The following is a 13,772-nucleotide window of genomic DNA, read 5'->3' as shown; positions in this document are numbered from 1 at the left end:
TAGTATTAGATCGGGGTCTGCAATATATACTTTTGTTGCATAAAAGAAAATCATACAAAAAATGTTGTGTGAGGTTTAAGTATAGTTAGTTTCAGTTTGGTGTGAGGATTGAGTGCAGGAGACAGACACAAAGAGCGAAAGAGAAAATTAATGGAAAAGAAGAAAATGTTTTAATTAGTAAATTCATTAATTAGTCTAAGTTATGTTTTCAATAAATTTGTAATGGCTTAGTTTACAATAAATAAAATAATTTCACAAAGAAATATAAATTGAACTTATTTTTGTGATAAAGCAAACAGAGCACAAGCATTAAAATATAAATAAAAAACTTATTACAAATATTTAGAAATAAATTAATTATTAAAAAATAATGAAATAGTATTTAAAAGAGTTAAAATATATACATATCTAGACATATACATTAAAAATTAATCCATAGTTTATTAAGCATTGTCTTGGATACTTCACTTCACCTTATACTTCACAAATATTTTTGGGTCTAACAACTTCATAAGTTTATACAAAAAATATTTTCGACTATGGTATAGTGCAACCATGGAGCTGCAGACGTGAGCATTAAATAAGTTTAATACACTTTAACTGTGAAATTAAAATTAATATTATATTGGATTATAAATATTCATTTACCAAACAAAACAAAAAAAATATATTAACTGAAATATATTAAACATATGCTGTGGTTAATTTATCTCAACTATATTAACTGCTTAAACATGGCTTGCGTTAATGTGAACAACACATTGCTCTGGTATTTTATTGTATTTGTTGCGACATTAATTCGCTCATTTTTTAAACGTTCACTAGATTGTTCATCAACTTTCTACTTGTTTCTATTGCGTCCTATACTTCTTTTTACTGCAAATTATTATGTTTTTATTATTATTTTATCTGTGGGTTTATTATAAAAATTTAATAATATATATTATTGCTTTATGTGAGCTGATTTTTTTAAACTGCTTAAATTAAAAGTTAAGCACGCTTTTTTTTGTAGATTCAAAACTAATATGTTCTTAATATTTAGTCTTCATTGTGTGATAGCAATATTTTTATCAATTTGATTTTAGTTCCTCATATACTTGTACCATAAAAAAATTATTCAGATTTGAATCTTAACCTCTACGCACATCATCGTTCTGCATAAAAAACTGCACACAAATATCAAATATAATTTTTTTATTTGCTTCACTGAAGTTCTGTCCCCCCTTCATTTACAACTTTTCCTTCCGCAATACATCAAATTTTCTATTATTATTTTATTTTTAATACTCATACATGCTCTCTAATATTGTTTTTATTTTGCATGCAGCTTTTGGAGTTGATTCCCTTGGCATAAATAATTTATGCTTTAATATAACTTTTTGCATGAGAATGGTGGGGTTATATACATATCACTTAACCCAGTGTTTCGGGTACAACCCGTAAAAGAAATGTCACCACCAAGTCAACCCAAACAACCCAAACAATCCCAAGACCCTCGTTTCTTGTTTACGCTTTTATTTTTCTTAACGCATTTTTATTGTTATTGCTTTTTATGACGCATTTGTGCGGCGTCTTGCAGCAATAAAGATTATCACACAATGCAGTGACATACGACGATATGCGTCTTACCACTTGCCACTTGACGCTTGCGACATGTTTTGCTGCAACGCAAATGTTGAGCGTTTGTGCGACGGTACAGGAAAGAGTTCGGCGATTTTTAATAGGAAAACTTTATGCGTTAGGCGGTATCGAGTGTCACAATTGAATGTGGAAAGCACCCAAAAATTATGTTGTAGCCAGGAAATGTGGAACGAACAATAAACAACAATAAACAATGCTGGAAGATTGCCTAGATGGGGTTGGTTGATGTGGTTGATGCATAGCGAAAATGTTTTATTAGAAAAGTCAGTTTTTAAATTATTGCATGAGACAATGATATGCTAAATAATATAAAGTTTCAAAATGATATCGCATAAGAGAAAATAAAATTTTGCTTTAAGGTTGCATCAAACATATACTTTTAAATATCAAAATTTATGGCATTAATAATATGAATAAGTACTCAGAATAATAATACGAGTATATGGATTTTTAGTGTTGAACTAAATTTCTTTTATCAGTTAAAATAAGATGTTATTGAAAAAATTAAAATCTATTAGTTCAATGTTAGCAAAATGTAGTGTCCTGGTCACTTTTCCTGGTCACTTGTTTCTTGCCGGTTCACCAAAGATAACTTTAACTTAGCTGTGTCATTATAAAACATCTGATGAAGTTGCTTCCATTTTTTGAAAGGAGTCCACTTCGATTTCCAGGACTACACAATTGGACATAGAATTTAGTTAACTTTAATCTTCCAAAAAATTCATTTAAGCTAAGCTGTAATAATATATCCCAAGATCGACTGCAGGTTATAAACGCTAATCAGTAGGTTTTAATAGCTGATATCCTCGTAATCTCATCAAATAAAAGTGTCAATCTTGCTTCGTCGATCTTCTTGGTATTTTATTTCTCTACGACTCAGATGGCAGTTTATGTAGAAACTAACATAAGAAGGTGTTGTTAATATGCAATAAAAGTTTAATATAAAAAAAAAATTTGATTAAAAAAGAACAATTACATTCAATGCACAATATGCTTAAATGCTTTTGGAAGAGTTTGAGTCTCAAAACTATATCCTCTTTTTTATTGGTGACGTGATTAAGCCAAGTTTCTTGCATAAAAAACACAAATATTTTCACACATCAATGATGCATTCCTGCCTTAATCTGTGTGACTTGTCAGGTATGTGGAATTTCTCCCTTGTTTTTGTTATGTGAGTACACCAAAAGCCATTAACTACAACAAAATTTTTGTGGTTGTCACATAATCGAATCAGATATGTCAAATCTGACAAGGAATCTAACAAAGACAAAGCATATAATATAAAGTTAAGACTTTCATGGTTCAACGAAAAATCTTTTGGGAACTGTAATTCATAGACGGTCTTCATGTGAGTATTTTGAACGAGCGTTCTCAAGTGCATCCTATAGGATGTAACTTTTACTCCGGGGTGTCGTTCTTCAATATGTCAATTAGTGCAATAATCAGTTGATATGTTATTTATTAAACAAGACATCAGACAAAAAATAAAATGCCTAATCCTTTCTTGAATTTATTAAACCAAAAATGGGTGTTAGAAGTCACAGTTTAGAGTTTTTGTTATTAGTCTTAATTATTAATTCCTAAAAGATTTTGTGGTTCTTGACATTATTATTAATATTTATATTTATTAGAATTATGAATAAAGCGTTGACACATTTTTGCATTTTATTAATGTTTGCTAGAAATTAATTTTTCTACGAGTATAAACTTTATTATCAAAATATTTGCTTTTTCTTTTTATAGTTCTAATAATTAAGACCTGCCTGCTTTAATACCTTGCATTCTAGGAAAACTAACTTTACTAATGCTACTTGGCATGTCACAAATTTGCCTAATTAGGATTGTCTGCAAGTGCACATTAACCTTAATAACAATAAATGTGTGTGCGTTAAGTAACCCGACGGAGATGCTGGAAGTCGCTTTTATATTTGACTTTTCTTAAAAGTACAACAGTATTTAATGCTATATAAAACACATAGATACTTATGTAAAATGACATGACACGAACATAAAAAGGTTTTCCATGGCTTTGTCTCGCACCTGCCTATAGTTTTGTTTTTCTTATAAATGAATACTATATTAAAAATACAGGGCGAGATTATTTAAGAAGTTTATGGAGAATCACTTTAGCATTCTGAGAAAAAATATCATATTTTCAGGGAATAATTCTAGTATATACCATACATATAGAGTTAACTATTTCTCGTTAAAACAAAGAAAAAAAGAGAAGTCTTCTCATACATATCTCCATAATCAAACCTAAAAACACTTGTCCTCAAAAAAGTTTCTGGAGGCGTTACTCTTAAACTCCAACTTTCAAACATAAAATTAAATATTACCAATACAAGGATTCTATAAAATACGGATTGAAATATTTGCCCATCTTGTTTATTGATGTTCTATAAATTTCAGGAATCGGGATTCAATACCTTCATCGGGACTGATTTCACATATCATATCTACATTTTCTTATCAACTCTAATCAGATTTGAACTCAAATAAGTCTACACACGTCACTTTTAACTATCATTTTTAAAGCTGCAGCTAATGATAAACTCTTGAAGATTCCAAGACATACAGATTCCGCGATTTTGAGAAAACGGTTCAGTACCTCAATTTAGATTTCATTGCTTTTCTTTAAAACATTATTTTGCTTATTTCTTATATATAATCACATCACATCAAATCTAACCAGATCCGAATTCAAACAAATCTCTAGATGAGGCTTAAGAACGGCGATACCTGGAGATTCCACTAAACATTTATCTATCTTGTCTGCATAAGTTTTAAAACTTTTAGGTTCTAATTCCTCCGACTAGCTTTTCTTAAATTTATCTTTATTTTGTACAAAACATATGCTATTAATACACACCCTGTAAGTCACTATTCCCAGAAACCTTGCTTCAGGAAAACGTACTGAGGAACTTAAAAGTACATAAACTCATATTTGTTGTGTAGACAAACATTCGTACCAATTAAATCGGAGGAAAATAGCTAATGAAGCTGATACAGCGCAGAGGTGTGGAAAAATGTTTATTCAGAATTTTTTTGCTTGTTGTTTACGTTGACTTGTTAAGATTATAAACAAAGATAAATGAGCACAGGTCTTGGGTTGCGAGATACTTGTTACGACACAGTGAGTTTCTAAGATTGTTTTGCTTTTTACAACGCACAAAGTTTTTGCATCTCGTCCTCATACATAATTAAGGAACATGGAAATGCATGAGTAAATATTGTTGAAAAAATAGTGCCAGTGACTTTTGTTTCATTTAAAGGAAATGTAAGTCAATACCAAGAATATCCTTTGAATTGTTTTTTAACTCTTAATGCAGAATTTCAATTTGGTGTTTAATTTAAGCTCCAATTAATTAATATAATTAAAATATCTACTATTGTAGAAACTTTCAATGTAAATATAAAGTAAATAATATTATAAAAATTTTTATATATCTACAATGGAAAATGTGAAAATGAAGGCTATGGTTTTCGAGAATCTTTTACGAAGTCACCACAGAATATTATAGCTACTACTATCACTTACTCAAGTAAGGTATCTCTCAATCAGTTGAATACAGATACAGTTGTTGCGATATAGTGGTAATGGTTTATCTAATTGGCAAATGTCCAGCGCTATCCTGACCTCATAAAGTAGTGATTGGAAAGAAGGAACTCAGAGAAATGGACTAATAGTTACCATCGGGAACTTGGCCCGTTTTCTTAACAAAATAAAATGACAACAATCTTTACAAGAGGAAATTGTAGGTCGGAGTAGTGAAGCATGGAGGAGCATGACGGGTTGATGATTTGTTGCTGGGTTAAGTCTAAATTATTATTGAGGAACAATGTCAGGTAAATATCTCACTTAACTTTATCAAATAAAGGTACTGGTCTGATATCTTCTTAGGAAAATTTGAAAGAATATTATCCACCAAAAAAAATAAGTTTAGCATCATATACAATTTCGATGTTTGTTGTAATACCTTTGATGGACTTAACTGAACCACTTTTAGTAAAACACTAGTAAGCTTTATTGAATCGACCCTAACAAGCTATGCTAATCATATAAAGTACGAATCTTCAAGGAATTGAGCTTTTGTCTAGAGAGAGAGAGAGTGATATAATAAGTGTTTTGTCGTGTTTTCTGTACCGTTATTCTGCTGGCTACTACAGAATATCCTTCCAGTGGAACGAAATCTAGTTATGTGCATATCTAGTTAACAATTAGCTGTACGGTTGGACGTCACTAGATTTAAAAAAATTGTCTATATTTTTTGTTGCATATGATCTTGATTTGAGGCAGGTTTGGTTCATCTGCCTATCGGTTCCTATTTTTGTTGTTATTTTATGATTAGCAAGACTGTACAATAGGCTGCACATATCAAATCTTATTGTGGGATCCGAAGGATTAGTGCTATGTTTATCCTATATATTAGCTCCATACTTTCTTTCAATAGTTTCTTGGTCCAGAATTGGAAAGTAGAGTTTTAAACAATAATCTTCTTTATCAAACTTGTAGGTTGATTTGAAAATAATTGCTTCTCATGTGAAATCTCCATATTGGTCCTAACAAAACTGTATTTATACGGTACTTGAATAGAAGAAAAGCTCTGTTAGTACCTGACCCAATCAACTAAAATACCCCATTCAATTATGAACATTGCAGTTTCTTTTAATGAATATTCTGTTAATAAAGTTGCTTACGCTGTACCTCACTTACTGTATCTTAACTTCAGTATACCTACGTCTATAGGAAATGGGCAGTAAAATTCTGATTGTTTTTTTATCTGATGCATTTTTTAGTTTTTAGGTATAAACACATAATTGCAAATTTGTTCACATTTAATATGAATTTTTTCAACAAAGACTGCAATATATTTTATTTTAAGGCTTCGTGTTTTTTCTGTGTTCATGTCAATTAAGTGCTTGTATAATAAATTTGTGGCTGTTATACATAAATTTTTTTATTATTATGCATGTCATATTTTTATTATAGATAATTTTTTTTATATTATATCGTTTTGTTTGCATTTAACTTTTAATTGTCAGTATCTGTCGGGATGCACTCATAACAAGGCAAATGGGCAATTTTCGTATTGTGCATTCAAAATGCACTGCAGTATCTCAACGCGGCAAACAATTGATGTTTTTTTATATGCATTTTTCAAATTTTGTTTTTGTATGTTTTGGTCCATGGGTTGGTAATACCGTAGACATGTTAGCGAAAACACTTCCGCAGGATAATTTCTGCTTTTGACAACGAGTGCTGTTCTATCGTAGCCAAGAGGACTTTTTCGTTTCATTATGCCATTAACATATGCTTTTTGTTGCTTTTTGTGCAGAAGTTGCTCTTAATAACAATTTAGCATTATGAATTCACATAAAATTTAATAAAAATTAAATCGTAAGTGACTGTAGTTAATTTTAAGTGCGACAGTAGTATGGGGAATATATAAAAAATCATAGAAAAATATGGAAAATTTTGTGTAAAATTTTTCAAGTATCTTTTTAATTGATTAACTAACGTCATTGCTGTTTGGCGTTAATGAAGTAGTTGAAGAATAAAAAGAGTTGAATATAAAGTGATGCTACTAGGAACAGATGCTACTTATGAAGCAAAACACGACGATCTGAATTGTTCTTCTTCACAATAAAGATTTCCTAAAGAAAGATATTTTGCTTGCCGGAAAGTTCCCCTGATCACCGACGAATTGATGGAGATTTGTTACTCCTTTATTGTCTTCGTGACCTAGTGCCAAGGTGAACAGTCACACACTGTGAAAAACTTTATTCATTACATAAAATTTACTTTATTTTATGTGTCTTTATTTTTAAGTAGAAAGAACAATTTTTATCTAATATTTTACATGCTGTTGAATTTGAGAACATTGCAATTATTGTTTGAATAAATATAATTGTTGTCTCATAGTTGTAATTATTGTTCCAATCAGAATAAGATAAAACTTTTGTTCAATCAATCAAAACTAGAAGATAAAGTAAAAGACTAAAAGTAAAAGTTTCGCAAACTGTTAGTAGGTCTAATTTTCAGCTATCAATATCTTGTTAGAATTGTGTCACAAAGGTGGCCTATTCGGGAAGCTATTAGCTATAGGTGGCATACTCGGAAATCTATTAGCTAAAGGTGTTAAATCGAAGTTGCTTCTTTGTAATCAAGTAAACGATGTACTATCTCGAATATAAACAATCGAATCATAACATCGTTCAAGAAATTGGGAAAGAAGAGGAATAACACGCGTAAACTCTCACCAAGCAATATATAAAGTTGAACTTTCTACATAAAATCTGTCTATTAACATACACACCCATCGATTGTATTCCAAAGTAAATTACGGAGATTAATTAGCCAATGGTCTTTAAGTCAACTAGGATAAAACTAAATTTATAGGAATATATTTAAATGCGAATTTATTCGCATAATTAGGGAACCCTATGCATTGCCTTTACGAAAACATCGAGGAAGTGCATAATTTTTGTTATCTCGGAAGCATAATTTCTAGTGAAAGGGCACAATTTTAGTGCAATCGATTGTAAAGAATAGATTCTTTTATGACATTTTGAAGTATTTATCGATAATTCCAAGCTTTTTAAAAACTTAGTTCGTTTTGGAAGTGATAGTAGGGAAACTCAATATTATAGTACAATATGTAGTGTCAACATGTAGAAGATTAACTCTGAATTTATCGATAAAATCTCTACCATGTTCGATTCCATGATACCATGATAAGAATATTATTTCATTATAAATATAACAGTGACCCAAAAATTAAAGAATCTGGAATGTATGTTGTGTATAACTTATTTTATTCTGAAGAAAATTATTCAAATATTTATTTCTATCTATTTCGTTTTGTGAGATCTATATGTAGGCACTTAAATCATCATCAATATGTATGTCTTTTATTCAGAGACGTATATAAAAATACTAGAATTTTCTTCTAGAACCACTGAGCCTTAATATTACTCCATAAAAAAAAACTGCTTTAGATTTTTTATTTGTATATAAAAAACTCTTATTCTACTAAACTATGATGAAATTTGTTGCACTTTTATTAAAATACACATTTTCTTGGAAGGGTTTGTTTATTTGCTTTGAATATTTCCTTTGAACCGACATAAAATTCAAGGATTTATTTTTAAAAAATTTAATTTTAAATAAAATAAATATAAACAAGATTGAAATATTGTAAATTAAATTTGTCTATTTAAATATTGTTTCATCAACTCAAAATACCAAATAAACATAAAAATTTAGTCATAACATGTGTGTGAATTTTTTATAATTCAATGGAACGAAATGTTCACTAATCCTTGGAATCCTTAGAAGTATCTGCGAGCAAAGAAACATGATACAAATTCCGAAAGTAAACACAAATTTGTTTGGTACGAACGATTTTAAAATTTCTGAAATATATTGACACTGTTAAATAATTTGCTTTATTATTATTTGGCAACAACATTCCGCAGTTCTCAGAAAAGTATATTAAAAATTTGTTTGAACAGAGCAAACACGCAGATACAACAGCAGATACAATTCATTACTGAAGCTGTTTTATGAATGTTGAGAGCAGAAATAAAATATTTATTGTTTGAGCTTTCAAAAGAAGTATAAGTAAATAAATATGCACGAGCTTAGATACGTGAACACCTACGCGAATTCACATCTCCACGGATTTCACCTTCAATATTGAGATTTTGACTTATGAGGAAGAAACATATTTTTAAGAGAATAGAGTGTATAGGAAAGGTGTTAGTGGTTAGTGTCGGTTCTATAATTTATTATGCTTTTAAGGACGTAATTACTTAGAATTTATTTGTTTTTAATAATATAACGGGCGTAGTGTATTTCAATCAACTATAAATCAAGAATCAGCTATAGGTTCTATAAATCTATACATCTTATTCATATAGTAATAGCAGTGAAGCTGTGTGAAAAGTAGGAATATGAGTTTATAAAATAATACATGTTATAGACAATAGACAGCCTCTTCTGAAGTAAGATCTCAATTTGATTTGGTACGGTAAGTAACTTAATAATAACTAAGTAAGTCAGCTAATGAACTAAGATAGCAAATTGAATGACTGTTAGTAAAATATACGAGAAAAGACATCTGTATATATCATTGGTTTTTGACAACAAACTCTGATTGCGTCAGCAAACCTTTGATTTACTGGACTGGTTGGCAGAGCCTACTGGTGCCGGCCAAGGATGATGCACGCCTATAGATGTCAACTAAGTATGTTAGCTAAGATAACTGGTGAATAATAGGTAGCAAATATTCGATAAGTGTTTGATTTGATACCTGTTAGTAGAAAAACAATAAGTCCCTGATTGTGACTCCAAACTCTAAAAAAGGCCCAGCTTATGAAGGTTACAAGATCCGTCTATAATTTCCAAGTGAGTAAGCACAGGTAGGATACATATGGAATGAGCTCATGTTTTATTCTATTTAATGCATTACTTATATAAGAATATATAACATTTACTGCAATAAATTTCAGAATAAACGCTTAAGTTTAAACGTTATTAGTAATATTTTTAAACTGTCTTTCATATTTAGCAACAACAGTTAAGTGATTCTCTTCACTTAATTTAAAGTTGTAAGAAATTTCTAAACTAATTATAATCGTAAACTAAAGTAGAGTCAAAAAGAAAAAGATATCAGAAAGTTTTGATCCAGAAAACTTACTTTTTAAAAATTCTTTGTCTACAAAAATTCTACCACAGTTTTTGTTTTTAAAGCAACAGGAAGAAAAAAATAATAGGAAAAGGATAACAAATATAGTAGAGAAAATATCTAGCGAAAAACAAAGTTTAGAATTGAAAAGTTTTGTAGTTTGTTAGTATGTTTTGTTAATAAGCGAAAAAAGGTTGGTTAGCAAAGATAAACAAAAGTACGTGTTGTTAGATAAACTCTTGCCGGTCGATATTTTTGTTAACTTAAACGTCGGTGCTATAAATCTTAAGTTGCATTCTTTTCTGTGGATTTTTCATACCGAGTCTGGCTTGCATTAAACGTTTGGACCATTCACCATAAGCGTTGGTGTGTGCTGTAATGCAGGTGGTTACTGGCGAGGATGACATCGAAGTCGCAACGGTACAATCAAGCAAGGGGATCATTACATCGCCTGAGAAAGTAATTTTGAATTTTATGTGGGCAAAGAGATAATAAATAAAATTTTCTTCAACAAATGTACAAAACAAATTTATTTAATTTCTAAAATTTTTTAAGGGATTTGATTGTGCACTTCTATTTGTTACATGCCAATTAGAGTTTAGTTAAATACGTGATTAGTACGGGCCTTGAAAGTTAGTCTATATGGATTATCAATATTATTCATATGAGCTACTTTTTAAATCAAGCTTAACATATAGGAATTCATTAGAATATTAGATATAATACTAAGCTACTTTATTTTGTTTTTAGTACGATTATGACTAATAAAATATTTTAATTAGCTTTAAAACACTTTTTATTAGAATTATTTGGTGAGTTTGTTTTTTTACTACTAAAAGAGTAAACTTTGGATAATAGGAACTGAAAAGGGGCACTATAAATACATATTAATTGTATTTTACTTATATTTTACTATAAACGTGAAAATGAAAAGTAATTAAAAAAAATAATTAAGGTTAAAAAAGTAACCTGACTTTAATTAAGTTTATTTTAAGAATAAAATCTCGTTCAACATTGAAAAAATTAATAGAATTCAGTAAATTTTTACCATGAATAAATCTGAAAGTAATATTCAATTGAAGTTTTTTTAATATAACAGAATTTCTAATAACAATAAGACTTGTAATAACAGCGTCCAACCATTTAATTTATCAGAGGATGAATTTAACTGGATTACGTAGCTCAAGTTTAAAGTAAGTTAGAATTATAAATTTTTATCAAAAATACGATGTAATATTATGTTTGAAGTTAGAATTATTTTTATGTTAAGAAAACATTGAAATTGGAAAGGAATATATAACCTAATTAAAAGATATTGAGAATATTTAGAAGGTCATATTTCAGTTTTATTAGTCCACCATTAAAATAAGAGATGTTAACATCATTTCAGTATATTGCATTAAATTTTATCTATTTTTCGAGTTCAAAATTTAAAGTATATCAATCGATTGATTTTCTCTTAAAAATACTAATTTTAATAATGTACAGTCCAATAGAAAAAATTAAATTTTTTAGTTTTGTTTAAAATATAATAAAAAGTTAAAGAATACTAATATATCTCAACTTAGCAGAATATACTCAGTTTTATATGTGAAGCCCTAAATTTACCTAATACGAATTTTTAAACAGTGACAGAAGCAATTTAGTTTGTTTTAGGATATTCAGCCATTAGACTTAAGAAAGTCACTGTGTCAGCTATTGAAGACATTTTAATATTAGTTGGGAATTTGAACTCCTGTTTCAGTAGTGGCCTTGTTTAGATCAATAGTTATATCTTGGCACAAATCAACATAATATAGTCACACAAAAATTGACTAGATTACTGAACTAATGTGTAATGTGTATAACAGACATAGCAAAATTTAATTTAGAACTTTTCTTTTCATTAGATAGATAGAATAAAAATATTGTTTTAATTTGGCAATTGCAACTTGATATATTAACCATTCTTTAAGTCTATACAACATCATCCAAACCAAAAACCTGAACCCCTATTAGATGATTTCTTCCGTGGTTAACTCATTTTAAAAGGAAATGGAAAGATATTTCAATTACTTTTAAACGACAAATAGTAGCTAAATGACTAAATACTAATAAAGTAAAATTAAAATAATTTAATTTTAATTAAAAACTTTATATTTATTTAAAAATATAAATCTCTAATATTCTTACATGCAAATTAATATCAATAAAGTCACATTAACATAAGTTATTAAAAAAAAGAAGAAAATAAATTAATAGTAATATTTATTTAATAGCTAACAATTAAAATTAATAACATTAATGATTTTCTTTGACGAAAAAAAAAAATAATAATAATTATAAATAAATTTTTTATATACAAAATTTGATTAAACTTATTATTGAAGACAAATAAAAATATAATATATATGAGCTTTTGTATGTACAGCAAATAAAACTTTAAGACTCTACATTACTGTCTAAGTCAACCTATAGTTGAATAGGTTTAATAATGTGTTACTATACTTATACTGTCTATAAGGAGTACTTAAGATTACATTTATTCAAAAGATTTATATATAATAATAACTTTTTGATTTATAAATAACTATTGCTATATTTTATATAACTATAGTTGTTTATTATCAAAATTTAAGTTATATATGAGAATATCTAAAAGAATCTCCATAATCAAGTCAAATTTGGCTATATATATAGAAAAAACTTTTTAAATATTAGTGACACGGTCACCTATAGCTTAGGAGTGAATTGTAGGCGGTGAGTGATTTATTTTTATATAGATAGATATAATTAATATATGGAGATAGATGGATACATGGAGACTTTCGCTAACTCAAATATAAATTGTACTTCCGATTTAGTGATTTTTTTAAAAGAAAATGTACACTACTTTCATTTGAGTGATATGTAAAATTTTAAGTAATAATTGTCAAAATTTGCTAGTTAAGTATGTGTACACGTCACTGAAGCAACTTTAAAGACTAGTTTCTATTATATATATCATTAATTTTAAAGCACTACTGCATAGTACAAATAAGTAATATTACATTATATAAATAAATTAAAAATAAGAAAACTATATTGTGCAACATAAAAAGTGCAGTTCTGGACGTGCTGTCAATAGATGCAACTACAAGTACTACGTCTAATGCACTACAGCAAATGCATATAACTACAGCTACAGTTTATTAAGTATTGATTTTGGAATAGTACCGTTCAGACTTGGTTGCGCATACTGTATGAAACCCTCGGATATATAGTGATGTTGACTGCTAGTGGTGCTAGCGCTGCAACGTGGACCCAACATTGCTGGAGCGCCACGTACACGTATTTCAGCTGCACGCCCACCGACTGCCGCATCCTCATCGTTCAGTTCATCTTCTTCGATGTACATGGAAGGTACATCATTGCGAGCAGGCCTGTAACGAAGAGAGGTGGTGTTATTAATTATAATTA

The 13,772-nt window shown here is 29.0% G+C and overlaps 1 protein-coding gene across 1 annotated transcript in view; it reads right to left on the bottom strand.

Annotated features, from left to right (window-relative positions):
• The window catches only part of LOC119676742 (hemicentin-1), a 437,106-nt gene that overhangs the window by 362,459 nt on the left and 60,875 nt on the right, over nt 1-13,772 (bottom strand). Inside the window, exons 12-13 of the mRNA XM_038087998.1 lie at nt 13,530-13,735; nt 10,654-10,785 (exon numbers count right to left, since the gene is read on the bottom strand). Of these exons, the coding sequence (XP_037943926.1) occupies nt 10,654-10,785; nt 13,530-13,735 (338 nt within the window). The remainder of the gene's footprint in view (nt 1-10,653; nt 10,786-13,529; nt 13,736-13,772) is intronic.

The sequence above is a fragment of the Teleopsis dalmanni genome, chromosome 2 (genome assembly GCF_002237135.1).
Source record: "Teleopsis dalmanni isolate 2A chromosome 2, ASM223713v2, whole genome shotgun sequence".
Classification (NCBI taxonomy): domain Eukaryota; kingdom Metazoa; phylum Arthropoda; class Insecta; order Diptera; family Diopsidae; genus Teleopsis; species Teleopsis dalmanni.
The sequence above is the reverse complement of the archived record's forward strand: the minus strand, read 5'-3'. Positions and strand labels throughout refer to the sequence as shown.